General features: G+C 48.6%; 1 protein-coding gene across 1 annotated transcript in view; it reads left to right on the top strand.

The window, feature by feature from the left end:
• Positions 1-8933, top strand: part of RAB29 (RAB29, member RAS oncogene family) — a 9348-nt gene extending 415 nt beyond the window's left edge. Inside the window, exons 2-5 of the mRNA XM_027659882.1 lie at positions 1447-1518; positions 2954-3135; positions 5533-5654; positions 6978-8933. Coding sequence (XP_027515683.1) covers positions 1447-1518; positions 2954-3135; positions 5533-5654; positions 6978-7095 — 494 coding nt within the window. The 3' untranslated portion in view covers positions 7096-8933. The remainder of the gene's footprint in view (positions 1-1446; positions 1519-2953; positions 3136-5532; positions 5655-6977) is intronic.
• The last annotated feature ends 3071 nt before the right edge of the window (positions 8934-12004 follow it).

Below are 12004 nucleotides of genomic sequence, written 5' to 3' on the forward strand. Positions count from 1 at the left end.
GCTCTCCCCGGGGTCCCAGTGCTCTCCCCGGGGTCCCAGTGCTCTCCTTGGGGTCCCAGTGCTCTCCTTGGGGTCCCAGTGCTCTCCCCGGGATCCCAGTGCTCTCCCCGGGGTCCCAGTGCTCTCCTTGGGGTCCCAGTGCTCTCCTTGGGGTCCCAGTGCTCTCCTTGGGGTCCCAGTGCTCTCCCGGGGGTCACAGTGCTCTCCCTGGGGTCCCGGGGTCCCCCCTGGGTCCTGGTGCCCTCCCCCGGGACCGGCACCGACCTCTCCACCGGGTCTGTCCCCGGTTCGCATCCCGAGCCCTCTCGGCTTCGTCCTGGAGCGCCCCGGGACCCCCCCACCCTCGGCCGAGCCCCCCGGGACCGCCGCCCCTCGCCCGTGGGGTGCTCGTCCTGCTCCCCCTGCAGCCGTGGGAGCGGGAATTTGGGAAAGGAACAAGCTCCCATCGGTGGTTTGTTGAGCATCTCCCGCGGCAGCTCCCAGAGCCTCTTCCCTGAGCCCCCCGGGGGTTTCTGTCCCCCTGCCCGGCTCATTCCCCGGGGTGCCCCATCCTTCTCCCCCCTCCTGGGAATAACGACCCCCAGGAGCTGGACGGTCTGAGGTTACAGGCTCAGCTCTTCCCAGTAAAACCAGCAGCATTAATTAATGGTTTGGCATGAATTTAACAGCCTGGAACCACCACTGGGGTGTTGGTGGTGCTTGGGAAGGTGATGGGGCAGCGACAGGTCTGGGAATGGGGCTGAGTGGGGTTGTGGTTCTTTGTTCAGCACCAGTGTAAATGAATAACCTGGAAGGAGCAGGAGCTGACAAGGCTTTTCCAAGGAAATCTCCCCAAGGGCCCAAAATAGTGGGGGCCAAGCAGAGCTGTTTAAGTCTTCTTATTCAGGAATTGAGGAGGGGATGGATTAAAAGTGGAAAACACTGGAGAGCCACATCCCAGTGGGCAGAGCACGAGGCTGTGCCCACGGTCACTCCCAGCAGGAAGAACTGCAGACTTTTTTCTTCTTTTTTTTTTTTTTTTTTTTTATCTCTTAGTTCCTGGTTTTGGTAAGTCCCAGCCCTGCTGAGGGTGGCTGCCAGCAGCACCACACAGGTTTTCCCCTGCAGTGAAAACCTGACCCATCAGAATCTGAGGAACACAGGGTTTCCCCTTCTGACTCACTGCATTGGTTAAATCAAATCATGGAATGATGGAAGGGACCTTTAAAGCTCATCTCCTTCCACCCCCTGCCATGGGCAGGGACACCTTCCACCAGCCCAGGTTGCTCCAAGCACCATCCAACCTGGAGTTGTGCTTGGGCTGGTGACAAACCCACTGGTTCAGGGTTCTGGAAGGTCCCACGATTTGGCCTGTGCTGGGAGATGGGGAGAGGCTGTGGAGGAATGAGCTCTGTGGTGCAGAACACCCCTGACGAGGTTTCCTTTCTTTTTTTGGGGATTCCCCAGTGGATTTTGCCCTGAAGGTGGTTCAGTGGTCGGAGTCGGAGACGGTGCGGCTGCAGCTCTGGGACATTGCAGGTGAGTCCACAGGGACAGGAAACAGGAGCACAATTTAAAGTTCTCAATGGCTTGGCCCTTTTCCCCTTCCCTTTTCCTCTTCCTTTTCCCCCTTCCTCTTCCTTTTCCCCCTTCCTCTTCATTTTTTTTTCCTCTTCCTTCTGCTCCCAAAATAAATCCCAGAAGCCTGTGGATTCCAGGGGTGTGACTGCTCTGGTTTGCAGGGCTGGCTCTAGCCTGCCATAGTAATTTAAATATTTAATTAAAAGCCCATTTGCAAGGAGCTCAGCAGCACAAACAGTAATTCCTGCTGAGCATTTCCTTTTGGTTTCAGAGCCAGAGCAGAGGGAATGGGAAACAGGCTCATCTGTAGCTGGATATGTGATTTCTCAGCTCCAGATTTTGTGTTAAAACCTGGATTTCTGGCGTGACAGCCAGGAATCCTGAGCCTTGCATGGAGCAGCTTCATGGACCTTACACTGCTTTGGCTGCCAGGATTGGGATCTGGCTGCTCCATGAGCTGTGGGAGCAGGGCCAGTGGATCCCTCAGGAGCAGGCAGGGCAAGAGGAGACTGTTGGGTGCCCCCGAGGTGAGGGCACCAGGATGGGAGGAGGACACAGTCCAGGGGACAGTGTTCTGTGTGCTGAGGTGGAGTGAAGAGCCCCTACTCCCCGGAGAGGTGCAGGAAAACGTGGCTCCCAAATTCCCTGGCACCAGGACAGGGCAGCAGCGTCTCTAAAATGGCACCTCTGGATCCGGAGAGATGAGAAAAACAGGGCTGTGGTTTCCTCCCGTTTCGCTGCTCGGCCGCCCGTGTCTGGAATCCTTAAAAAGGCAACAGGAAGGAGAAGTTGGCAGCAGGAGGATTGCAGCAAGAAACTGGTTTCGGTTTTGGCACAAAAAAAAAAAAAAAAGGGTTTTGAGGTGTGGAAAGCAGGGGGGCCAGGCTGGCACCGTGCCCTTGTTGTGCCCCAAGAGAAGGAGATGCCCGAGCTGACAGTCCCTGGGCACTCCCAGCACCTCAGAGGTGTGTGGGGACACAGGGGTGGCTTGAGGGGACTCCAAGTTACACCAGGAATAATGCAAATATTATGGTTGTTCCATCCCTGGAAGTGTCCAAGGCCAGGTTGGATGGGGCTTGGAGCAACCTGGGCTGGTGGGAGGTGTCCCTGCCCACGGCAGAGGGTGGGATGAGATGAGCTTTAATTTCCCTGCCAACCCAAACCAGTCTGGGATTCCATGACTTTATGATCTGAGTGCTGGCATTCAGAGCTGCCCAGTTTGCTCCAGCTCCACCACTGGAATCAAACTGGAGTGCCTGCATTTCCTCATTATTTGAGTGGGGACCACCAGTGTCAGCTGAGAAAAGGATGGACCTCAGTAAACACATTATTTGCACGAACAAATCCCAAAATAGTAACCCTGGGGGTTTTTTTTTCCTCTTTGATCCCAAAGGACAGGAACGTTTCACATCCATGACCCGCCTGTACTACAGGGAGGCCTCAGCCTGTGTCATCATGTTTGATGTCACCAACATCAGCACCTTCAGCAACAGCCAGAAGTGGAAGCAGGATTTGGACAGCAAGCTCCTGCTGCCAGACGGGAATCCCGTGCCTTGCCTGCTGCTGGCCAACAAGGTGAGGAGCTCTGGGTGTGTTTGGGTGTCTTTGGGTGTCTTTGTGTGTGTGTTTTTGTGTCTTTGTGTGTGTTTGTGTGTGTTTGTGTGGTTTTGTGTGAGTTTGTGTGTGTTTGTCCATTTGTGTTTGTGTGGTTTGGGTTTGTGGGTATTTTGTGTGTGTTCCTGTGTGTTTCTCTGTGTTTGTCTGTGTGTGTTTGGATATATTTGTGTGTGTTTCTACGTGTTTCTGTGTGTTTGGATATACTTATGGGTATTTCTGAGTGTTTCTTTGTGTTTGTGTGTGTGTGTGTGTTTCTGTGTGTTTGGATATATTAGTGTGTGTTTCTCTGTATTTTTATGTGGTTTTGTGTGTTTCAATATATATTTGGTGTATTTCTGGGTGTTTCTATGTGTGTGTCTGTGTGTGTGTTTCTGTGTGTTTGGATATATTAGTGTGTGTTTCTGTGTATTTCTATGTGTTTTATGTGTGTTTGGATATATATTTGTGTGTGTTTCTGTGTATTTCTATGTGTTTTATGTGTGTTTGGATATATTAGTGTGTGTTTCTGTGTATTTCTATGTGTTTTATGTGTGTTTGGATATATATTTGTGTGTGTTTCTGTGTATTTCTATGTGTTTTATGTGTGTTTGGATATATAATTTGTGGGTATTTCTGGGTGTTTCTATGTGTTTCTCTGTGTGTTTGTTTGTATTTCTGTGTGTTTGGATATATTCGTGGGTATTTTGTGTGTTTCTATGTGTTTCTGTGTGTTTGTGTGTGTGTATTTGTGCTTCTGTGTGTTTGGATATATTTGTGGGTGTTCCTGGATGTTTCTCCCTGTTTCTGTGCATGCACAGGGGTGCAGAATGGAAGGGGACACCTTTAGCACTCACCCTTGCCTAGAGTTATCCCACAGCCTGTTGTCTTTTAATCCCTTCCATAACTCTCCTGGAGTTTCCATTTTCTAGGCAGGATTCTCCTCCATGAGCAGGGCCCTTGGTAGATGCATTGAGTTGTTCCCAACTGCTCTGCCCTGGGATGCAGCACCTTGTCCTGTGCTGTTGGAGCTCTGCAGCTCCTGGATTACAAAGCTTTGCTTTGTCTTTTTTAATCTTTACACCTTGCAGAGTTGTTAAGGTTAGAAAAGACCTTTAATATAAATCACCACGTCCAGCACCACTAAACCATGTCCTCAAGTGTCACATCCACTCGTTTTTTGAACACATCTAGGGATGGTGACTGCCCTGGGCAGTCTCTTCCAGGGCTTTACAACCCTTTCCTAAATTTTTCCTTCATTTAAAAACTACCTTGATGTTCTTCGTGTGCCAGCCCTGGCTCAGCAGCTCTTTCCAGGTTCAGTTTGAGACTTGCCTGGTTTGGGAGAGCCCAAAACTGGAGATGACTCGTGATGGGTGGGCAGGGGAGTGGCTTTTCTTTTTCCACTTCTCCACAATTTACACTTCCCTCAATAACTGGTTTTTGATTGCTTCTGCAACCCCCTGACAGGAGGGGGGAGCTGGAGGAGGGGGTCGGGCTCTGCTCCCAGAGAACAAGGGACAGGAGGAGAGGGAACGGCCTCCAGCTGTGCCAGGGGAGGGTCAGGTTGGATACCAGGAGGAATTTCTGCCTGGAAAGGGTGCTCAGGCACTGGAAGGGGCTGCCCAGGGAGGTTTGGAGTCCCCACCCCTGGAGGTGTCCCAGGAAGGACTGGATGTGGCCCTCAGTGCTCTGGGCTGGGGGACAAGGTGGGGATGGGGCACAGGGTGGACTCGATGATCCTGGAGGGATTTTCCAACCTCAACAATTCTGGGATTCTGTTCTGAGGTAGCAGTTTTGCCTGTTTTAGGGAAATCTGTGTGCCTGCCCCACGAGCTGTTGTGGGTCAGGGTCTCTCTGCCTCCTGGCACATCCTGTTGTCATCACTGTGGCCACCTGGAACTCCTTTCCTGGCTGCTGAGAGGCAGATTTGGGACGAGGGACAGTGTTTGAAGCTCCATTCCATGCGTGCCTGACTGAGGTGTGTCAGTAACTCAGATGAGATAAATAAATTGCTGCTTGCAACATCCCATTAGGAACCTTGCCCCAGAGCTCTCTATCAGCCCGGGATCTGGGAGCTGGGGAGGGCTGAGCTGCCTGCACACAGGCAGTAAATGGCCCTCCCAGCTTAAAAATTAGGAAGAAATTCATCCCTGTGAGGGTGGAGAGGCCCTGGCACAGGTTGCCCAGAGAAGCTGTGGCTGCCCCATCCCTGGAAGTGTCCAAGGCCACCTTGGATAAACTTGGAGCAACCTGGGCTAGTGGAAGGTGTCCCTGCCCAGGGCAGGGGGGAGGAATGACATGATGTTTAAGTTCCCTTCCAGCTGAAACCCATGGCATGATTCTGTGATTCTGAAGTGCCTGATTCCTGTTTTCCAGTGTGACCTCTCCCCCTGGGCAGTGACAAGAGAAGAAGTGGATCGGTTCAGCAAGGAAAATGGCTTTTCAGGATGGGTGGAGACTTCTGTCAAGGAAAACAAGAATATCAATGAGTCCATGAGGTAGGAACAGTGCCTGGTGATGCATCCAAGAGTTAATTCCCTGCACAGAGAGGTTGTGGTCTCCCCATGCCTGGAAGTGTCCAAGGCCAGGATGGATAAACTTGGAGCAACCTGGGCTCATTTAAGGTGTCCCTGCCCATGGCCAGGGGGTGGAACTGGAGGAGCTTTAATGTCTCTTCCAACTCAAACCATCCTGTGATTCCCTGATCCTGTGATCTTTTCCAACACAGTGAGGGAGGTGCTGTCAGTGAGCAACAAATAGCAGCAAAAACACACAATAAATCTCCCAGAAGGAAGCTGAGTTCTGAGAGGTCACAAGTTCATCCCTCCTCGGATCAGCTCTGACCTGCTCGTGGACACAGAAATCCTTTGAACTGCACCAGGGGTGTTTTTTCACGTGCTGGCCTCTTCCAGGAGGATGGGAGTTCTTGTGCAAAGAGATCAGAATTTCTCTGGTGATGCACCAATCCTTTAGTGCAGAATCTGGCCTTTTGTGAAGGGCATGGGAATCGCGGAATCATTAAGGTTGGAAAAGACCTTTAAGATCATCCAATCCAACTTTCAAACCATCACCACCATCATGTTCACCACTAAACCACATCCCCAGGTGCCACATCCACACATTTTTTGAGCACTTCCAGGGACTCCACCACCCTGAGCAGCCCCTTCCAGGGCTTTACAACCCTTTCCATGAAGAATTTTTTCCTTGTGTCTAATCTAAACCTAGTCTGGGTGTTCACAGCTCATGTTGAGCTTGGGCAGGTGGTACCCAGGGGATCTGTTGATGTGTCCCAGTCCTTAACTGGGCCCGAGGTGAGGTGGTTGCAGTGGGTGTTGTGAGTTATCCAGTCACTGCAGAGTCTCCTGATGCTGCCAGGTAATCTTAGGAATCCTCTTCTCAGTGCTGTGAAGTCCCTTAACCTGATTTTTTAATCATTTTGCTGGAGTTTTGTGTCCTTCTGAGCTGAACTGCTGTTTCTTTTCTGCACTGCTGAAAAGCTTTGTGCCCCCCCAATGCTGCTGGTTAAAAAAAACCAAACAAACCCACAAACCAAACTCCCTGTGGTGGTTTGAGACCCCTCAAAAATCCAATTTCCAAGTTCAAGCCCCCCCTCCCACAATTTGCTTTAGTGTGAGAGGGTTTTCAGACAAAACACAGTTACTCAGTATTGGGGGAAGGGGAAGATACTTGCAAGGTTTATTTATATACATATATATAGGTAACAGATAGATAACAACTTAACTCTCTCTTCTATGATGAAATAATATATTTACATTAGATTAAATTTCTCTTTTTCTTCAACAAGAATGTTTCTCTTGCAGAGTGCTGATTGAAAAGATGATGTCCTCATCCACGGGTGATGGAAGTTCCTCCAGTGCTGGGAGTGGGGATTATATTAACTTAAAAGAGACCTCCCCCCCAGGCTGGGCGTGCTGTTAGAGCCCCTGACACACCATCTCCTGGGGTCCAGCAGTGATGGTCCTTTTATCATCATCATCATTTCTCCCTGAACTGGATCTCACTGGTTTTGGGGTGGTTTTTTACAAGCTCATGGGCTGTTTCTATATAGTGAATATTCTTCCTCAGCAGAGCATTGCTGCAGTGACTCGAGTGAGGAGTGGAAAGGAGAGGAGTGGGAAGATTCCTCTTTTTTCCCAGTGTAGCTGGAGCTCTGCTGCTCTGATGTAGCACAGTCCATGTCCAAGCTCAGGGCTTGGATTACATTTGTTTTTTTTAAATTTTCAAGCACTTCACCTTCTGCCACGTTCTGGCCCATCCTGGGCTGCTGAAGGTGTATTTTTAATGCTGTTGCACCTTTATACCCCACCAATTGCACCCCTCACACCCAGAGGCACCAGCCCAAGGCTTTGCAGTGACCTTGGCCCACACACACAGAGTCCAGGAGGTCTCCCTGTGCATTCCCAGCGTGGGATTCCAGCTCCTTCCTCCGTGCCCTGGAATTACAGAGTCTCCCCTGGAGAGACCCAGCACATCCCATTGTCATCCTGAAGGTGTGAAGGGGGATGTGGATCAACGTGGTGCCCGTGGAGCTGTGAAGGTACCAGGGGGGATTTGGGAGGTGGTGCAGCACAGCCCCTCACTGTCCTGCAGTTCTGACTGTGCTGTTCAACAGCAGAGACCCCAAATTCCAGTCAGGAACTGCCCAGCTGCCTCCTGTCCTCCCTCCTCTCTCCCCCTCTGGCACAATCCCATTATCCTGCTGAGCTGCCCCTTTATTGGGGCACAGGGAGCTGGAGGAGGGATGGGCTGTAAACCCCTTTGTGTGCCAGAACAAGAGTCCTTTTGCACTTTTAGCACTCCCTGTATCCCCAAACCACCCCAAACAGCCTTGCAACTGCTGATGAATTGCCTTCCCACCATTATCCTGCAGCCAGGAGGGAATTTGGTGGCAGGGCTGGTGTAGGAAACAGCTCCCTGCAAACCCCCCCACTGCTTTTAGGAGGAGGGAAGAGGAGGAGAGAACTTTGTGGGACAAAAAGGAAATGAAGAAACCACTCCCCTGCTTCTCTTTGGTGCCTCCTTTCCCCCCCACGTACCCCAGGTACTGCTTGTGGGGAAAAAACTGGTGCCCAAAAATTGGTACAAGCACAGCAGAGGTGTCAGGAGAGCAAGGAGGAAACTCAGACTGCAGGGCTGGAGTTAAAATGCTGCGTGGGTTTGATATGGTTTTGATATTCCATGACCCTGTGATGCTGCACAGAATTGTCCTGCCCATGTTTTAGGTTTGGATTTCAGCAAATGGCCTTCAATGACGTTTTTCCCTTGAAAACAGGGCTATAAATTGCTCTGTCCTGATTCCTGGTGAATTAGGACTGGTTTTCTTTGGCAAATTATTCCTCCTGCCTTATTTTTTCTTACTCTGTGTAATCTATGGAGGGAGAAGGTGGTAGAACAGGAAACAATTGCTTTCACTGAGCATAAAAAAAATCTGAGTTTTCCTTCTCTGAAGCTGAAAATAATTGATAAGTGAACAGTGAGGGTTAAGAAATTTAAAACCAGTGCTCCACTGTTTTAATTAAAAGCTGAAATACCTGGGCTAGGATTGTGTCATGCAAATATTGCCAAATTTGGGGTTGGGGGTGCTTAAATACCCCCTTTTCTGTGCTGCTCTTTTCACTGTAGGAACATGGAGAACTGGTTAGCAAGAAAATTGAAGTGCCTTGCTGAATTTTACTTTGCTGTGTTAAAAAAAAAAAAAAGAAATAGGAAAGAAAATGGGTTTTAATCCTATAAATATTTCTAGTTCTTTGTGGAACATGAGGAGACGTGCCTGAGTTTTTAAAGGATCTGTCACGAAACTGTTAAGATTCAGGTGTTATTTATTGATTTTTTTGTATGTGCACCTTAAAAGTGTTTTGGCAAAGAGACCAAGTCTTAGAGCCTGAAAGGTGGAGAAACCCCTGCCCAGGACCCACCCACTGCTCAGCCCAGCTTGGCACTGGAAATTCCCAGTTCCTGTTCCATCCAGTTATGGAATCCCAGAATGGTTTGGGTTGGAAGGGACCTTAAAGCTCAGCTCATCTCATCCCATGGGCAGGGACACCTTCCCCCAGCCCAGGTTGCTCCAGGTTTATCCAACCTGGCCTTGGACACTTCCAGGGATCCAGGGGCAGCCACAGCTTCTCTGGGCAACCTGTGCCACCCTCACAGGGAATTCCTGGCCAGAAAAGCCTCTTTACACCTTTTACATATCACTTCAATACCTACCAGTGCCTCTTTGGTGCCTGCACCTCTCAACCTGCACCTTTTCTTTCAGAAGTGCCTTTAAGAATCGAGCAAAAAGCCAAAGGAAGGTGTATTTTTGGGTTTTTTTGGTTTTTTTTCTCTTCTACATCATTTCTGTTTGCCCAGTAGTTTCCATTCCCGGTGTGAGCCTTTGGGGGGGTGTTTATTTTGCACACTTACTGTTGGTTAACATCTGACATGGGAGACAAATGTTTAAAAAAAAAACAAACCCCAAGCTGCACACCAGAAACAGCCGTTGCTCATGTGAAACCCCAACCAGACAGGAAAACGATTTCCCTGTGCAGATGTGTGTGTTTTCAGAGATCTCTCTGGGGCACAAGGGGCTTAAAAAAACCCAGGCAGAACAAAACCAGCAAGCCCCTTGATTTAGTTTTGTTAAAACAGGTTGAAAAAGCCCCGTCAAAGATGCTCTTTCTGGGCTGGGCAGCGTGGAAGGGACGTGGGCTCGGGCTGTGCCAGCTGGAATTAAGTCTTGTTTTTGAAACAACTGAAAGGGAAGGAAAAAAAAAAACACAAGAAAACCATTTTAAATGAAGTTAAGTCTTGTTCATGCAGGTGGTTAAAAAGCCTGAATCTTTCAGGTATGAATCAGAAAAGTCTTGTCTTTTGTTCTGCCTCGCTCGTGCCTTCCCTCAGGTTGGGAAATGAAGGTGTTTTGTTCTCCCTGCTTTGATTTTGTACCCTCCTGTGTGACTTGGGGCCAACTGTGCCTTTTTCCCTCTCATCCACACCTTGTTCTTCTTTCCTGTGACTTTAATTTGTGGTCCTGGGACTCAAAAACCACGTGTGTTTTCTGTACTCTGTGGGTCCACACAGGTTTTCACTGCAATAGGATTCAAAAGCAGATTATAGGCCCTAAAATAAGTCAACAATCTCAAAACTTAGCTTTTTTTCTTTTTTAATGGCTTGCTGTTACACAGAAATATTTTAGAGACAGGGTTCTGATTGCTGTAAAACTTCAGTATTATCATGTTTATGTAAAAGAGGAAAAACTGGTGGGAGGTTTAATCCACATCAATCAGTAACTAATGCAGTATTGCAACAGTTTGAAATAAAAAAGTCGACATGACTTTGTTAGTGGTTGTTGTTTTCCTGTCTCAACAGTCCTAAGAAACGGGTTCACAAGTTGAAACTAAAAATAACAATAACAGGAATGTATAAAACACACACTGTGAACTGCAGCAAAACAAATGAGATCCTTTCCACTGAAACACCCTCAATTATTGGAGTTTTATTGAGCTACAGGCAGGACATAAACATGCAAAACTTGTGCATCTGCGAGTCAGCCAGAGTGGCTTTTAATCCAATATATCCAGCTCAGAGCAGAGAGCAAAGAATTCCTTGATGTGGTTACTGCACCTTCCCCCTCAGGGCTTGTTAATTCAGTGTATTTTGGGGCTGGATGTGCAGGCAGTTGCTCCAAGGGCCTCTTTTTTCCCTTGATCAGCTCGATTTTCATGGGTATTGACTGGCACAAAGGACAGGGCACAGCTGGATTGGGCAGAAAAATGGCAATAATTCCAAAGGAGACAAATGAAGCTCAAGCAGGGCATTAAATGAACTCAAATTATCCTTTAATTATAATTACTGCTGTAAAGCTGACCATGTTTGTATTGCCAAACCAGTATTTTCAGAGAACCCAACATATAAAAATACCTTTTTAAGTGCTCTTTTTAACAAAATGGAAGGATGAGTCTCTTTTAAAGATCCAAATACGAAGCGAAAGTGAGTTGTTATTGTAGAAGAAGCTGCCATTTTAATGACATTTAATTTTTCCATGGTTAAAGCAGCTCCTTTTCTAAACAAAATGAGTCATTTTGGGGGGGGTTCTAGGGAATTTATGGCCTAAAAATCAAACATCTTCAGTGGGCTTTGCATGAATTTGGCATGTCCGTGCGCTGAGTAGCATGGGGATGAAACCAGGGCTGATGATAAAATCTACAGAAATTAATTTTCTGCGTTTTTTTGTAGTAAAATTAAATCCCACTGAACCCTGATCAGTGTGATAAAACAACCCAAGTGTGGTAAAGTGTGTAGATTATTACGAATTTAATCCAGTGATGTGATCTCTCCCTGTTTGGGGGTCACTCCGGAGCACAGGAGGTGCTGTTTGACCCCAGGTGAAGGAGCAGGAGGGAATAATGTGGTAAATCCAATGGAATTCCAGTGGAATTCCCTGGTGCCAGGGCTGGCTGTCACTGTCCCCCCTCCAGGGGTGTTTGTTCCTGGCAGGGCTCTCACGGGGATGATTCCTGCTGTGTATTCCCAGGGTGAATCCTCTGAAGTCTGGGAAGAATTCCATGACAAAGGGGCTGCGGGGCTGGAATCTCCCGGGGCTGGGATCAGCCTGCCCTAACCTGGCTGCCTAAATCGAGATAGGCACGACAGGGGATGGACAAAACACAGCCAGAGGAACCCGGAGCCTTTCCACCCAAACACCCCCAATTACCGGAGTTTTATTGAGCTATAAACATGCAAAACTTGGGCATCTGTGAGTCAGCCAGAGTGGCTTTTAATCCAACTTATCCAGCTCCGAGCAGAGAGCAAAGAATTCCTTGATGTGGTTACTGCACCTTCCCCC

This window comes from Corapipo altera, unplaced genomic scaffold (assembly GCF_003945725.1).
Source record: "Corapipo altera isolate COAL_440 unplaced genomic scaffold, ASM394572v1 77b, whole genome shotgun sequence".
Taxonomy (NCBI): domain Eukaryota; kingdom Metazoa; phylum Chordata; class Aves; order Passeriformes; family Pipridae; genus Corapipo; species Corapipo altera.